Source organism: Aquila chrysaetos, chromosome 3 (assembly GCF_900496995.4).
Source record: "Aquila chrysaetos chrysaetos chromosome 3, bAquChr1.4, whole genome shotgun sequence".
Lineage (NCBI taxonomy): Eukaryota > Metazoa > Chordata > Aves > Accipitriformes > Accipitridae > Aquila > Aquila chrysaetos.
Genome location: NC_044006.1, coordinates 43,127,371 through 43,144,456, shown reverse-complemented (window position 1 = coordinate 43,144,456; position 17,086 = coordinate 43,127,371). Strand labels below are relative to the sequence as shown.

The 17,086-nt window shown below is 41.5% G+C and overlaps 1 protein-coding gene across 3 annotated transcripts; it reads left to right on the top strand.

Moving 5' to 3' along the window:
- The first annotated feature begins 5,632 nt into the window (after positions 1–5,632).
- On the top strand, positions 5,633–15,956 carry FAM221A (family with sequence similarity 221 member A). 3 transcript variants are annotated; one of them, XM_030009203.2, is made up of 7 exons: positions 5,633–5,783; positions 7,540–7,713; positions 8,508–8,596; positions 10,615–10,821; positions 11,658–11,768; positions 12,453–12,541; positions 14,317–15,956. In XM_030009203.2, the coding sequence occupies exons 1-7, from the start codon at positions 5,728–5,730 to the stop codon at positions 14,383–14,385; spliced, it is 795 nt and encodes a 264-aa protein (XP_029865063.1). In that variant the 5' UTR covers positions 5,633–5,727; the 3' UTR covers positions 14,386–15,956. The 3 variants fall into 3 exon arrangements, with proteins under 3 accessions (XP_029865063.1, XP_029865064.1, XP_029865062.1); XM_030009202.2 differs by lacking the exon at positions 8,508–8,596 and adding an exon at positions 8,184–8,374 and having other exon boundaries at positions 5,636–5,783; XM_030009204.2 differs by lacking the exons at positions 8,508–8,596; positions 11,658–11,768 and adding an exon at positions 8,184–8,374 and having other exon boundaries at positions 5,634–5,783.
- The last annotated feature ends 1,130 nt before the right edge of the window (positions 15,957–17,086 follow it).

Here is a 17,086-nt window from a genome sequence, read left to right as displayed (position 1 = left end):
GCTGCAGGTGGTTATCGGCTCCACTGTGACCTTCCATGGGCTGCAGGGGGACAGCCTGACTCACCATGGTCTTCACCAGGGGCTGCAGGGGAATCTCTGCTCCGGCACCTGGAGCATCTCCTCCCCCTCCTTCTGCACTGACCTTGGTGTCTGCAGGGTTGTTTCTCTTACATGTTCTCACTCCTCTCTCCGGCTGCCATTTCTGCCTGTCCCAGCAACTTTTTTTTCCTTCTTAAAAATGTTATCACAGAGGCGCTACCACTATCGCTGATGGGCTCACCCTTGGCCGGTGTGATGGGTTGACCCTGGCTGATTGCCAGGAGCCCACCAAAGCCGTTCTATCACTCCCCCTCCTCAGCTGGACAGGGGAGAGAAAATATAACAAAGAGCTTGTGGGTCGAGATAAGGACAGGAGAGATATCACTCATCACTTACCGTCACGGGCAAAACAGACTCAACTTAGGGAAATTAACTCACTTTATTACAAATCAACCAGAGTAGGGTAATGAGAAATAAAACCGAATCTCAGAACACCTTCCCTCCACCCCTCCCTTCTTCCCGGGCACAACTTCACTCCCGGATTCTCTACCAACCCCCCCAGCGGCACAGGGGGACGGGGATGGGGTTTACGGTCAGTTCATCACACGTTGTTTTCTGCCGCTTCATCCTCCTCAGGGGGAGGACTCATCACACTCTTCCCTGCTCCAACGTGGGGTCCCACCCACGGGAGACAGTCCTCCACGAACTTCTCCAACGTGGGCCCTTCCCACGGGCTGCAGTTCTTCACGAACTGCTCCAGCATGGGTCCTTTCCACGGTGTGCAGTCCTTCAGGCACAGACTGCTCCAGCGTGGGTCCCCCACGGGCTCACAAGTCCTGCCAGAAAACCTGCTCCGTGGGCTCCTCTCTCCACAGATCCGCAGGTCCTGCCAGGAACCTGCTCCAGCGCAGGGTTCCCACGGTGTCACAGCCTCCTTCGGGAAACCCACCTGCTCCGGCGTGGGGTCCTCCACGGGCTACAGGTGGATATCTGCTCCACCGTGGACCTCCATGGACTGCAGGGGGACAGCCTGCCTCACCATGGTCTTCACCACGGGCCGCAGGGGAATCTCTGCTCCGGCGCCTGGAGCATCTCCTCCCCCTCCTTCTTCACTGACCTTGGTGTCCGCAGAGTTGTTTCTCTTACATGTTCTCACTCCTCTCTCCGGCTGCCAAATCTGCCTGTCCCAACTTTTTTTTCCTTCTTAAAAATGTTATCACAGAGGCGTTACCACTATCGCTGATTGGCTCGGCCTTGGCCGGCGGCAGGTCCATCTTAGAGCCGGCTGGTATTGGCTCTCTCTCGAACACAGGGGAAACTTCCAGCAACTTCTTACAGAAGCCACCCCTGTAACCCGCCCCGCTACCAAAACCTTGCCAGCAAAACCAATACAGCCGGTCCGTCTTGGAGCCGGCTGGCATTGGCTCTGTCAGACATGGGGGAAGCTTCCAGCAGCTTCTCACAGAAGCCACCCCTGTAACCGCCCCCCGCTACCAAATCCTTGCTTCACAAAGCCAGACCCAGTATATTCCTCATCTATATAAATAATTTTTGAATCTCACTGTAGTAACCATGATGTAATTAAGATATCCAAGCATTGTCTCACAATTGTGTGTAAAGAAGAAAAAAGTGCTGAGTGGTTCCACATTAAAGAACCTTTGGGATGAATGGATGGACAGACAGATACTCCACTGAAACACACTAAGATGGCTCTTAACAAGCTGCTTATCCACTGTTAGCATGACAGAAGTTTGTTGATCTGTTTTTAATAAAATAATTTAAAAAATACAGAAACGTGGCACAAGGATGTAGAGGTTCTTGTAATCAGTGTGGTGAAACATCAGTATCCTTTGGCATCCAGTAACATGCCTAACATATTGCACAGTTGTCTGTTTTTCCAAGTAACTGCAAAATACTTCTTTTTTATTAACACAGTCATTTAAAGAGGCTGGCTAGATAGATCTAAATTCTAATTGAAAATATTTGCTAATGCAGAGTTTTCCAAACTGCATCATGTCTGTGATGTGTGCAAGTTGCCTAAGTGACCAAGTGCCTCCTGTGGTGCAGGTGTGTATTCTGGGGGTAATCACTGCTGTTGCAGCCTTTGTGCGTGGGAATGCAGCAGCAGAGTAATTTTAGGAACCTCTACAAGAAGTCTATTTAGAAAAATGACTGCATAAAATTTAAGTTCCCAGTTCATTATGTTTTCTTAAAAATCTTTTAGAAAATACTTTCTCAAAATCTCAGTTTGTCTGGGATGATGCACATGTGCGTTTATATCTGTTTAAAAATATCATTTAGGTTATTAAAATGAGGCCCAAGTTAATGAAAAAAGCCTCCCATTACATACATTATGAAATCATATCACTTAAGCACCAGTGGCATCACATGCTACTGAATTATCTGTAAGTGATCTTAATTCCTACAAATTTCCCAACTATATTTGTCAGTACCTCCAGCAAAAACCTTTCATTATTTATTGACCCTTGCTTGCATATTCCCTGTGGCATTCATCAGCTTACTCTGTTCAGTAGATATCTATTCATGTTCTGTTTCTCTGATGGCAAACCTGAAGAGAAACATGTTGACATTTTTAAATGCCTGTAAACTAGGTTAATAATGCACAAACTAAATTTTATTGTAGCACAATATATGGTCAGGGTTAGAAGTTTATAATAAGTCAGTACTGCTTACATTTGCTTTTAAGTATTTCAGAATATTGATAACAAATGTGGAGGGAGGAAACAATTTGATGGAAACTGTTTCCATTATTCTTTACGTAACTTCAATTCTTCTCATTTTCAGAATAGCTAATTAGAGATAGTCATTAACCGAACGCATAGAGTGACTAACTGCTACTTCAAAATGATGACTTGAGGTCTAAAATATTAAACCAGTTATTTCTAAATTATTTATTCCTGCATTAATGAAGTGGCTATCTTCAATTTACGTAGGTATTTCACTGAGATGAATTTTAAAGCACATGTCAAACTCGTAAGGATTTTTAAACATTTAAAGGGTCACACATTTTATTGTTAACAGAGGGTGTTGAGAGAGACTGTCAACACCCTATGCAGCATTAAGCTGTTGCCTTTGATGTGTAGGCAGCACCTTAGGTCTCACAGAGCTGTACTGTAAGTGAGTGTCCATATGTTCAACCCACTTTGATCAGTGTTCAGAGATCTTGGGCCAGCAGCGTCCGTATGCTACATCACAGCCATAGGAGGTAAAACATGCCATCTGGATTCTGTTCCTTTTACTTACCTTGTAGCACAGCCTCTTCACAGTAGCAGAAAGCCTTCCCCCCCCCGCCCCCTGCGATTCAAAATTATTCGATAGTTTGCCATGGAAAATCTGGCTTGACTCAGTCTTTAATGAATTTTATTTTGGATGTCCATTAATAATCTCTTAGAAGGGATGGGAGACAGGAGAGGGTTTTCTGAATCCAAAATGTATTCCAATGCTCATGCTATGACAGTAAAACAATGGGTGCCTGAAATAGCTTTATTAGCTAAGAACTCAATTTCTTAATTACAAAGTCTTTCACCTTTTATATCTGTTCCCAAGTAAGTCTATGAGCACAAATTTGGATCCAAGCAGATGCTGGGGTGCTAATAAGCTGAACACTGTCTCTTTATCGCAGAAAACACTTGCTGTGATCAAATCCAGGAATAAATCCTCAATTTTTAAGATGGGAGGTAGTTACCAAACAGGTGCCCCACAAAAAATTAACTTTTCATTTCCTACTCAATACCTTCTTACTCGCTGTTCACAGGTAATCTGATACGAAAGTACAATCTAGACTAACATTTGTAGCCCTCACCAAAAGCTGCCTTATTCAGAAACGTGGCTCTGGTCTCCAAACCCGAACTGTATTTCAGAGCACTGTTTTTAACAAAGATCTTGCACAGATGAGGTCCATCAACCATGACATAGCAGCTCTGCTCATTCTGCGTGAACCAGGCTTGCCAGAGCTCTCCCCCCCGGCTTTATTGGCAGTGCTGGGATCTCTGGCACTAGTGAAATGTGCATACAGATAAGGTATCTCAAAGATCTTTGGTTCTGTGCAGTTCCTGTGCAGCAGCGTGTTGTTCCTCAGTACATTCAAATTCCCTGCCTGCAGAGCTTCTTGTCCTGCTTTCAAGCTCTCCTTCCCCCCATCTGTTTCTTTTTTGAAGTTCTGGTCACAGGAGGAATTTTCTTTTCCCTGGAGAAACAATCCTGACTTCTTTGTGTGGTTTTATTTTCCTCTGCTAGTTTACTTGAAGATGTATTGACTGCAGTGATGACTTGCGCCCCTATCTTTTCTGCCTTTAGGAGGGACTGGTTTGTGTTCAGATCTCAGTGTGACAGAACACGTGTGTTGTACTGCAGTGCTGGCTGCTCTGGTGAAATTTCTTATACATGTGGCATAGCCACAGGACAAATGCCCAGACCATATGCTCCATCACCTTATTTAGATACTGGTGGCAACCTGAGAGTCTCCCTGCTGTGTCATCCCTCTTCGGGGGACGTTTTGGCAAAATGCTGTCTTGGTCTTTGTGACATCTCTCTTCACCTTCCGCTTTGTTGCTGGTGGCTTGCCCAGTGCAAAACAATCTGGAGATTTCCCTGAATTGCTGTACCTTTTTTGATAGGCACCTGTCATGTTATTGTATGGAAAAAAGCCTACCCTCTTGGGTCTCATTTTGACAGTCTGAGGGCTCGTAGCTTACGCTACCATGCAGAGCACAGTTTAAATACCAATTTCCTAAAGCTCAGGTAAGAAAAACATACATCTTTTGCTCACCTGTTCAGTCATGATGTGACCAGTATGTTTCTATCAAGTGGAAGCGGTCAATTTACACAGTGCGGTATCAGATAGCAGCCCGTGGTCTATTTTGATGATCTTAAAGGTCTTTTCCAACCTAAATGGTTCTACGGTTCTATTTACCGCAGCCTGCAAACACGTTGGAGGAGTTGTTTCAACATGGTGGCGTCGTTTGTGGCACATGGAGAGGAACTGGCAATTGCAGGTTGCCAGTCTAAGAGCCATCTTTGGTTATGAGCATTTCCCAAAGCTGGTCTCCTTTTGTCTTGAACTACGAACAAAGCATGTAATTTATAATGGAACATGTATTTTATAATGGAGCATGTCTTGTATTTTATAACGGAAGAGTGCCAGGGAACGAGCGACCGACCACGACCACCCCTCACCTGCGCGCCAGAAACGCGGTGGTCCAAGGTGAGGCCTGAACGGTGGCGGCAGCTCGGGGCAGGGGCGGGCGCCAGGAGGCCTGGGGGTGGCCAGGCTTTGCTGGGTGGCTGGCGCTGCGGGTGGGTGGCTGTGCCGGTGCCCCTTCTGCGGCACCGCACCTGCGCGTACCGCTGCGTGCCCCCAGCGCGTCCCCTCCGACTCTGACAGCAGGGGGCGAGGGGTGACCGCCCCCCCCGCCCCGCGGAGGCTGTGTAAGCACCCACGCGTGCCCTGGCCGCGGGCTTTGCCGCGCCCATACACGCTGGCACAGACCTCGTCCTCACAGGCACGTTCCTCCGCCGCCGCCGCCGCCTGCCCGCCGTTCGGCTGCGGTACGTGCCGCTCGGCGCGCTCCACCTGCCGCGGGCCTGCAGCCGCCCCGCCCGTCTCTCGCCCTCCTCTCTCCGCGCCCAGCGCTCCAGCCGGCGGCCCAACGGCGGCGGGGCCCGGGCATGGAGCGGCTGCAGGTGGAGGCGGCCGCCCTGGAGGAGTACGCGGAGTACCGGCGGTGAGGGGAGGGCCGGGCCGCGCCCGCTGTCGCTGGGGAGGGGAGAGGGGCGGTGCGGCGGGAGGGAGGCGGGGGGGAGGCCGCGGGGGCGGGAGGCCGGCGGCAGCGGTTTTACCTCCCCTGCGGCCTGCCCGCGGCTCGGGGTTTCCCCTGAGGAGATAGGTCCTCGCAGCCCGGGCGGTCCCGCCGTCCTGAGGCCGCCTCTTCGGGGTCTGCGGCGGCTTCGTTGTGTCACCACGTCCCCTCCCAACCCTTCCCCCGCCATTTATCGGCGAAAGGGGACGTGCCCTGACTGACTCCGCGAAGGTGCCCGAGAGCGGCTCTGCGGAGAAGGAGCATCTCCCTGCCCTGAAGCGGCGGCGGTGACGAACGAGGCAGGCCTCAGGGCCGGGAGGCCTGCACGCCTCGCCGGTGTGAAGGCACGTTGTAGGCGCTGGCTGCCCGCAAGGGAAGTAACGCATCGCTTTCTGACGTCCAGGCTGTGCACCAGCCTGCCCGGCCGTGCGTCTGTGCGGCGTGGTGTGAGAGGGTAATCTGCCAATGGCACCGCTCTTCCAGGAAACACGGGCTTTCACGCGTCGTGAATTAAGTTTTGCAGCGTATGGACGCCTGCCCTCTAACTCCTACGTGTGTTTGCTAATCTCATCAGCGCTCCTCTTGAAGAGTGGATCTTGAGCAAAAATAAACACGAACTGGGTCGTTAACGCTGAAATGTGGTCTTAATTTAGCCTAGGAAAACCTTGACTAAAACACCAGATGTAGGCGTGGTGGTCTTTCTTACATAGGTAGTTATGCACTGATTCAGTGGGTGTCAGCTGGATTGACATGCAAATGACAGTGATGTGTTGACACGTTATTCTGGTGCTGTACATTATCGGCAATGTACAAATCCACAGAATATTTGACAAAGAATCTCTCATTCGGTATGTTTTAGCACACCCTAAACAATAACTGAACAATACTGTTATTAACAACAGTAACAATAACTGAAATATTTACGGACATTAATAAACTAACCTTCAGCATAGGTAAGTGCTACAATTAAGTCTAAATTGTATTTTACGGATTTTACTTACTGTCTTCAGCTGTCTCCATAAATGTAGAATCTGGATGCTGCTCCAGAGTTCCCGCTCTTCAGTGGCCTTGAATTTGAACGTAGTGATAGCTTAAACAAATGGGCCTGTCTGCGGTGTGGGATACAGCTGTGATCAACATTATGTGCAGAAACTAGCATAGACTTCTTGCAAAGTAGAAGACTGCTTGGATGTGTTGTTTGTTACTTTGACAGCAGTGCGGTTACCTGCTTGCAGTTGAATAATCTTCCTCAGACTAGGATAAGGTTTGATAACCTGATACAAGTCTGCAGTAAGGTTAGGTGTAGATGGGTGAAGTGGCTTGCCAGAGGTCATTCAAGAAGCCTGAGGCAGAGCTGGCTGGTTACACAACCCTTGATGCCCATTGCTTTTTCTGCCGTATGAAAAGGGGTTTGGTAGTTGGCTTTACTTTTTCCTTCTCTCTTACAATGCTGGTTTTCAGTCTGTCAGAGCAAATTTTTCAAAAGATCATTATTCACAAAATTTCTCTAAAGATCAGCTATAATTCTGCTAATTGTGTATCACTAGAACAGTATAATGAAAGATAAGATTTTGCATTTACAGCAAAAGTGTTGGTATATATTATTTGAAAAAATATCTCGAGAAACCTACTTTTATTGTCTTCCATGTTCCTATGGGGTTTTTTTATGACATGCTTATAGAATTGTAGGTGATGACGATGGAGGAAAGCTCTTTACCCCTGAGGAATATGAGGAGTACAAAAGAAAAGTATTACCAATTCGGTTACAGAACAGGTTGTATGTGAGCTGGAGATCACCAACTGGCATGGACTGTAAGCTTGTGGGACCAGAGACACTGTGCTTTTGTACTCACCGGTAGGTATCTTTTCTTTTTTTGCACTGTTGTATTTTTTAAAATGAGGAAAACGTAAAATGTTTTCAGATACATTACAGTACAGTATAGGCAAGTTAATTTAAGGTCTAAGGGTTGAGAAAATCAGGTTTTAAATCATAAGAACTGTTCTTAAATCTAAATCTCAATACATTTTTTTGAGACCAAAATGATTTTGTAGTCTTCAATAAATTCAGCTTTAAGACATGAGTTATTGTAGATCAGATTGATTCTGATAGTGCTGTCAAAATGAAACATAAGGATCTGTGATATTTACGTAATGAATAGATGTAAAAGCACCTGATATTATGAATTTAATTGAAAATTAACAATTAACAGTAATTAATATAAAGATATTTCAAAACAGAACTTGTAAGATAAATAATAAGCCTTTCAGTTAGTTTTCTGTTAATACTAACAAAGTTATAAAAGTTATTATTTTTGCCTGTTTTAGGTATAAGCAACACAAAACGGACTATGAAGTGATTCCCAAAGAGCGTCCTATTTGTGTGCCTTGTAGAGTGAGCCGTTGTCAGTGCCAGTCCTATCACTATGTCCCTCTAAATGGCACACAGCCCATCCGTTGTAGATGCAAACACTTTGCTGATCAGCACAGTGCAGCACCTGGATTTTCATGTAACTCTTGTAAGTTGCTGATGGTCTTGCAGCATTCTTTGCTAGGAAACTTAACAGGAACAGTACGTTAGGGATCTGTATTCTGCCCAGAGTATTAGGTACGTGCTGCACTTGTCACTGATGCATATTTTGGTCCTTGCAGAAGGATGGGAAATGGGAAGGAAGACATCGCCTTTTGCACAGGAGGGTTTAGAACAACAACCTTAGGTTCCCCAAGTTCTGTGAAGGAGAGTAAGTTTCTGAATGATTCGGTTAGGTGCATATGGAGACAGCTGCCTAAAGTTAGGCAGTATGAAAGCACCCCATTTGCAGTTTGTCATTTCCACTGCTGCATGCACATGACTTTTCTACTTGAACTTGGTAGTTTGAGAGAGGGAAGTGTTGATCTCTGTTCCTCTATTGCCTGGTTGAATATAATGTTAATGTATTTTTATATCTTTTCTCACTCAATAAGAAGTAGTGCTCTGTTCCCGAATAGTTAGCACTCTAACAAAGCAGTTCCCGAGCATACAGATTGTGGGTCCAGAAATGCAAATGGGAATGGAGTTTCAAGCAAAAGGTTTGAGAAGGCATTAAGAGGAAGCTTTGTGCTTCAGTTGTTTGAGGTTATTGTAATGAAACAGCAGGAATTATTAACCATAAAAACTAAATAATGCATAAAGATGTTTTAGTTTGAAACCTCAAATTAAGTAAGCTGAAGCTTTTTTTGTACTGTCAATAAATTTCTTTCATGAAGTCCGTGTAATTTGTACAGGAAAAATCATAAACAGCTTTTGCTGGATGAGAATCATATCCCACAGAATAAAACATGAAATAGTTATATGATAGTCTTTCAAGAATTTGCTCTAAGTAATATGAAAGTCTTAAATGTGCAATTGGATGATTCAGACTGAATCCTTAGAACACAGTGTTTTTAATAATCATTTACCTTATGCACGTCTTCTAGTGTTTCTCAAAAATACCTGACACTTCTGATGGCTTCAAAGATTACACAGAGAAGTGCCAAGACTTGCTTCTATTTTGGACTTTGTTGTTTTAATGTACTGGTATTAGTCTAGCCCGGTGCTGTATAGATCTAATGTGATAGATAAATTGGAGATGTACTCTCTTTATAATTGAAAAAATACTGCTGTTGCACTTTATATATTTTATATACTTTATTCTGTATCCAGAGTAAGAGCTCTGTTATTGAGGAGTGCCCAAAATTATATGAAAAAGCCTCTAACATTTCCAAGAAAGTGATCCTTCTACATATTACACAAGACTTAAAAAAATTCTTTCTTGGTGCTCGGCAAAATGAACTCTTAATGCGAGTTGGAAGCAGGGTAATTTGTATAATGAAATATTTGCAAAATCAGTTCCTCAATTTCTTCTTCACATCATTGCTCCAGCAGGGCTTTGATGACAGTCTTAGCTGTAGCTTAGGCAGATATATCACTTCACTTCAGTCTGTGTTTCTGAATGTCACATGTCATTTGTATAACTATTTCAGTTACATCCTGTGGCTATGTAAGCTTAAAAAAACCCTGAAAGTCAGTCTAATGGTACTCTTACATAGAACCTATTTTGCTGTTGCCACAGCCTCTGTTTACTACCCAGATAATTTTGCTAGTTTTAAGAGACATTTAAATTGTGATTTGTGTCATAAATTGAGATTCTAAGTTTTCTGGCCGTGCAACATTGGCACATGCTGTACACCTTTGGAGGTAATACTGCCAAAATTCTGGCAGGTTGTCTTCTTTACCCACTGACAGAATTTCTTTTCTTTTTTATTTTTTGTCAGGGGAGGGATAGAGAAGGGTGTTAGTATTGGAAATGGACACAAGTTGCAACACAGGAAATCCAGTTAGATATTAGGAAAGAGATGTCTGCTCCAGAAGACCAACATTGGTCTGGGCTGCTCAGAGAGGTGGAATCTCCATCCTCAGAGGTACTCAAAACTTGACTGAATGAGTCCCTGAGACTGGACGACCCCTATGATCTAATCCCCACCTTCATCCTTTCTCCTGTTCTATACAGCATTTTCGTACCATGATGAAAAGAGGCTGTAAAAGGTTTCAGCAAAGATAGCTGATTGCTTTGCCTAAAATCACGTACGTGTTTCCAAATAGAAAGTATAGCTGGATGCTTTTGTAGTGAAGGAACTCTAGTTTTTGATGAGATCAGTTTAGGAAAACACCATTTTGGCTGCAGTAAAGTATAAATTCCATTATAATTTCACTCATTACACTTATTTATTTGTTAATTAGGTTCCAAGTGTTTGGGCTTTCATAGTTGCTTTACCTGTGCATGTGGTCAGCCAACATATGCTCATGAAACAGTCGTGGAAACTAAACAAGAGCGCTTAGCCCAAGGAAAGCCTGTGGGGCAGGATGTTCCTTATGCTGCTATGGGAGGACTGACTGGTTTTAGTTCACTAGCAGAAGGCTACATGAGACTCGATGACAGTGGAATAGGTAAGTGCAGCTGACCTGAGATGAAACTTAATTCTCCAACTAAGTAGTTTTGAAAAGTAGTAATTCAACATAGATTTTCAAAGTTCGAAGGCAAAGTGGATCAATAGGAGTAAGAGTTAAGACAGATTTTTTTTTTTCCAGCAGTCCTTAGGTGTGAAGAGACCACTATGACCATCTTGTCCAACTTCCTGTAGTGAACTGATAAAAAACCCTCTTTATCAACAATTATGGTGTTCAGCCCAGTAGCTTCTGGCTGAAGTGGAGCATATATTTTAGAAAGGACTCTGTAACTTCTGTTTTTCTCTTAATAATTCCATGTTATATTTATGTTAATCCTTTAGCCTAATACTGCCCAGGTGTTTCTTGGTTATACAGTTACAGTTGTTTTTTTTTTTCCCCAAGCTCAAAGGTTAATAGCTGTTCAGCATAAAATAACCAAGAGTCATTTGTAGAACTTTATTTTTGACAGGCACGTTAGTTGGCCTTGATACCTCTGTTGCTCTGTGATTTTGTGTCATTTAGTAATGGACACATTTTGTCCTGAAATACTGTTTTATTTATTATTGCCATGTACTCATTATTTCTTTTTTAAATTCTGATCTGGTTTCCTAGATTTGTGTGAAGTTTAGGAACTATAGCATAGCTGTAGTAATTAAAGAAACAAAGCTTTCATTTCTTTTGAAGCCAGCTGTAATGCTTTTGTTAACTTGAGTTTATGGCATCTGCACTGAGTATAGTAGATATGAATCTGTAGCCTTGTTTTGACCCCGTCTTGTATGTTCTTAATATATCTCCTGAAGTTAATTTTTGTTTTCATTCAACTTATTTTATAACAGGGACTCCTCCTGCTGAACTTGCAGAATCCCTTGTTACCAGCATGGATCATCCATTTCTAAAAGCATTTGAGGGACCTTCTAGTTCTGCTCAAACCATCTCACAGATAGCAGGTGCGATATTAGTAGGATAATACTGTTTTACAAGAAGTATTTAATATAAAATTAATTGGTTTTATGGATGAGTTGAAGGATGCTTAGGGCTAAAATCAAAGTTAAAAATTTAAATGAGTGTTGAAGCCTTGTTATGTGAAAAGTTACTACACCATTCATGTGCTTGAAGTGCTTAGAGTAACTGTCTTGTTAATTTTGCTCATGATGTGCTTTTTAACTTTAATGATTTTTTTTTAGCATGTCATATCTTCCCTATTAATGTTGTCACTTATTCATTGGATCAGTTATTCTAATTTTTAATTCCTACTACAAGCTCATCATATCTGAATGGATCATATGTATTCAGCACAATCCTGTGAAACTGCCTTCTGCCAGAAAGTCTTTTCTGCATGGAATCAGTTATGCTTATTTTATGTCCCTTATTTAGTATGAGAATTTAGCAATTAATATAACTGTTGAACTCCTCCAAGACTGTAATAGCTGCTAGCCTACGCTAAAGGGCTTACTCTTTGGTCCCAATTGCTGGGGTTTGTTACTTGCCTATAAAGGTGAGTTCTCACTTTGAATGTGTTTTGCCAAATGTAAAATATAACTAATAGAATAGCAAGTATCATTAATGAAAAAAGTTTTGGGGTTTGTTTGTTTGTTGTTTGTTGTTTGGTTTTGGTTTTGGTTTTTTTTCAGGTGGTTCTAGTGCCACAAGGCAAGTTTCTCATGGAAAGCATTCAGAAGATGATGACATGGCTTACTTTGAAAAACGTTACCAAGAACGGGCAAGTTACTACATTTATTGCTTAATTCAAATATATTTTCACAAGAGGATGTCTAAAAAAGATAAATGTATGATTTAAGTGGCATATAAATGCAGTACATAATTTGTTCTCTTCCTGAGAAAACACTAGCTTCTTAAAGTTTTAAATACAATTATGAGCTATTGCAGGATTTCAGAGGTTAGTCATGATGGTATTTGTCTTAACTGGACAGATTTTTATTGAGGTAACTCTCCATTACAGAACAACAAAATATTTTACGATGTGACAAAAAGACACAACAAAGCAGACTTACAGAAAAGTTCCCTGTGACATTTAGGAATGTGTTTGCTACCTCATTTGTAAAACTTCATGATGTTCTTTTCCTTACGAATGTCTGTGTAGTTGGGCTAAATCTGGTGTGTCGTTCTTATATGACCTGAATCACCCCCTTAGAGGTGCCTCCTCCACCCCACTGACTATCTTAAATTTAAATGCCCTGTGGTGTACGTTACTTAGATGCTTAAATACTTATTCTTTCCCCACATTAGCTCCTTAGCTCCACCATCTCAGCTGGGAGTATGTCTTGACTGTTCATGAATTCTTTTGTAAGGCAATGTTGCATAATTAACTTTTAAAATCTTAACTGCTGTTATGCTTGCTGCTTGCAACAAGGTGTTTGTTAATGAGAAAGTTGTTCTAGCTTTGTGAAATTTTAAATCATTTTCTTTATTATGGAAATCATCACAAAATATGGTAAGATGTTACAAATACAGTATCAGTTTATAGGAGAAAATATGCTACTATCAAATCCAAATTGCTGCGTTTCTTGCCTCCCCCCCCCCCCCCCCCCGATTTTATTTTCTTTGCAAAATGTAGTAGGAATTTCAGATACAAACCTCAAGCCTCCAAATAGGGAAGAATATTTTAAAATTAGTTTCTGTGTAGACCAACAACAGGATTGCTTAGCAGTGAGTTAATTTGTAGACATCCAAATCAGGACTGGGGCTTTGCTTCCTTTTGACACTATTTTATGAGGGAAAAAAAGCATGTTAAAAATACTATTTTATTTTTCCTTGCATTTTTGATAGCAATGTGATTATCTTATGTTACATGAGATGCAAAACTCCATGCATCCCTTTTATGTAATTGCTCTAAATAGAATTTCATTCACTAATGTAACAATACTTGAGAACAAGCGTTGCTTCTAAAAACAACAGATATATTTGTTTGGATTAATAGTCTTACTACAAAATGGCAGATTTAAATGTATGTGTGTTGGTAAATCATACCATGCTGTAAGAGCCTACTGTGTAAAAAAATCTTAGGAGAGGAAGATGTGACCTTGTGGGTCAGTGAGGAGACGGTGAGGTGGAGGTTTAGCATCTACTTCAGCAACAAACTTCCTATGTGATTTTGTGCATGTTGGTTAGTCTAACTGTGTATGTTACTCGTCTGTAATAAAACTTCTTTACCTTTCATTGACATAAAGATAAACCCATGAACACTTGTGAGGCACTTTGGACTTGAGGGATACATAAATACCTAGATTGCCATTATCAGAGATAAAGGCAGCGCTGGTTTGAATAGGGGAGGAGCTGCAGAGCTATGGAAATGCTCTTTTGTCCTGTGATGCAAAAGTAAGCGATACTAGGTTGGGCTAGTAATGATCTGTAGCTTGCTCCACCGCATCTATCACTCTGGTGAATTTGTGAGTGGATGTAGAGATTTAATCCTGCATTGCTAGCCGACTTGCAAATTAATTCTTGAACCACTGTTGGTGTCTGTCTTTGTTACAGCTGAAAAAGGAGAAGGCTGCTAAACGGAAAGAAAAAAGTCCAGTGCCATCAAAGAAGCCAGGAGATTAATAAATACTTATTATATGGCACAGTGTTAATCATTGTATTGAAGAGTATTTTTCGCTGTCCCTACCTGCACGCTTGTATTTCTTCATTTCTTTATTCTGCTGTTTTGTTCTATTGCTGAAATTAAATTTTTAATTATCTTGTTGTAATAAAAATTGGTACTTTAATCAATGCATTTGTAATCTTCATAATTGTTACATAGATATTCCTTTGAGGATGGAAAATCATATTTAGTGATTTACAGAACTGTTATTTAAGATCTGAGAGAATAACCATGTTTTTAAGTATTTCATTGTAGTAGGGCAAAGAAAATACATGTCTTACAGTCCTGTGACGCATGCACTTTATTTGTAGAGTCCTTAGGACTCATCTTGTTCATGGATTTTTACTTGGTGGGATTCGTTTTGTTAATATTGACATTTTAATGTTTCCTTCAAATCTTTTTTTTTTCTTTCTGTTGGTTTCATTGCCTTTACATAAAATTCAAACATACCCTTCTCTCACGCTTCTCTAGTCTCTGTTCTTGCCAAAGTATAAATATTTTTTTATATGTGAAGTTCTGTACGCCTGTAAACCCATTTCCACACATCCTTACTAGCTACTTGAACGGATCCTGCTTGTATACTTTATCCCAGATTTCTCTGTCTGATACTGTCCATAACAATGATTCTATTACACTAAACTTCTGAAAACATTAAGTGGAAATGGATATGCTATTTATTGCATGTAAACAAATAATTGTATGGTTTTATTATCAATTTATTTATCCAACAGATACTCTTTCATCATGTCTAATCCAACACACAGACTTCCTCAAGAAGGGAGATGTGCTTTTGTATTCTTTGTCCATATTCACAGCTGTGGCAGCATATGTTGTGTTAAAGGTGGAGGACAGGAAAATTTAAAATTCGGTAACTTTGTGTGGTGGTTTAAATCTGCGAAGCAGCACAGCAAGAACTTGGTACAGAATAACTGGTGGAGGCTGCAGTTTAGGAGGCAAAAGCAGAGCCTGAGCTAACTTTGTTAGTCTCCTTTGAAAACAGAGAGGTGTAAGTCAGTTTGTGCTTAAAAATACTTGAAGATGTCTGGGATTGAAGACTTTTCAGGTGGTATGCGTGTACTGAGACGTTATAGCAAGAGTTGGCAGAAGCTTACAAAGCTCTGATTCCCATCAGAGAGAATGCCTCTATGTGCCTGATTGGCAGAGGAAAAGAGGTGAGGTTGAAGGCATTTGGTGCAGGGCAACTTGCTTTTTTGTTCAGATATCAGGTGTGGAAAGAGAGTTCTTGGGATTGCATGCAGGTCGTACAGTGACTGATGGAGATGGCTGGAATCCAAGTGAGAAGGGAATGGAAGGCTCAGCTGCCCAAATTCAAAAATTAAAAAAGGCCATTTACCTTAACTCTGACCTATGCTGCCATTACTACAGATGCCAATCAGAGAGGTTAATCTGTTACTTTAATTTAAAGGTGTAATATATCAAACTGTTAATGAATATTTTAAAATAACCTTTACCTTTAAATTCTACACCACTACATACTGCTTTAACTTAATAAATAAAAATATTAATTGGAGCTCCCTCTTCTGGTCCTAATAAGCAATCATTTCTACAGATTCTCTACTTGATCTTAGAAGTAAATGGGGATTTCACAATAGAATTACAAGAAAAAAAACAAATGTAAATAACATTGGTAAAAAAAAGGTAAATAAGAATATAGAAAAAATATTTTAATTTCAGTCTTCAGAGACATTATTGCAAGCTTAATAGCGGAAGTTTATTCTACTTTCATATTTATCTGTGTGGCTATACCCATTCGGGAATGCAGTTCCAGAAATGTATGTGTGTATTTCAGAGACGAGGTTTCTCACTGTCGTGGTTTAACCCCAGCCAGCAACTAAGCACCATGCAGCTCACTCACTCCCCTCCCCCACCAGTGGGATGGGGGCAAGAATCGAAAGGAAAAAGGTAAAACTTGTGGGTTGAGATAAGAACAGTTTAATAGAAAAGGAAGGAAGAAACTAATAATGATAATAATAACAATAATAAAATGACAATACTAATAAAAGGATTGGAATATACAAAACAAGTGATGCACAATGCAATTGCTCACCACTCGCCGACCAATGCCCAGTTGGTTGCTGAGCAGTGATCTTCCCCAGTCCCACTCCCCTCTGTTTATGTACTGGACATGATGTCACATGGTATGGAATACCCCTTTGGCCAGTTTGGGTCAGCTGTCCTGGCTGTGTCCCCTCCCAACTCCTTGTGCCCCTCCAGCCTTCTTGCTGGCTGGGCATCAGAAGCTGAAAAATCCTTGACTTAGACTAAACGCTACTTAGCAACAACTGAAAACATCAGTGCATTACCAACTTTCTTCTCATACTGAACCCAAAACATAGCACTGTACCAGCTACTAGAAAGAAAATTAACTCTATCCCAGCCAAAACCAGGACACTCACAGCAAAATATTGTTATAGACAGAGGTTTTAATAGTTACAAAAAGCTTGTATTTATACTGATAACATAACTTTTTGCTTTTAGGAAATAATGTATTGTGCTTTTATTGACATTTTGAGTTAAAAATACTTGGCAGTTTTAAGTGTTTGCCAAATTCAGTATTACTAAATTGTACTTTGATCATCATGAACTGGTTTTATCAAAGTCAATTTTAAAAAATTTTATTCTGTGCTTAAACTTATTTAA

Bases quoted from the DNA above. Each gene is read 5' to 3' on its own strand.
- FAM221A (XM_030009202.2), top strand. From the start codon at position 5,728: ATGGAGCGGCTGCAGGTGGAGGCGGCCGCCCTGGAGGAGTACGCGGAG. The intron at 11,769-12,452 runs GTGCGATATTAG...GTTTTTTTTCAG, and splicing joins AACCATCTCACAGATAGCAG to GTGGTTCTAGTGCCACAAGG. The intron at 12,542-14,316 runs GCAAGTTACTAC...TCTTTGTTACAG, and splicing joins AAAAACGTTACCAAGAACGG to CTGAAAAAGGAGAAGGCTGC.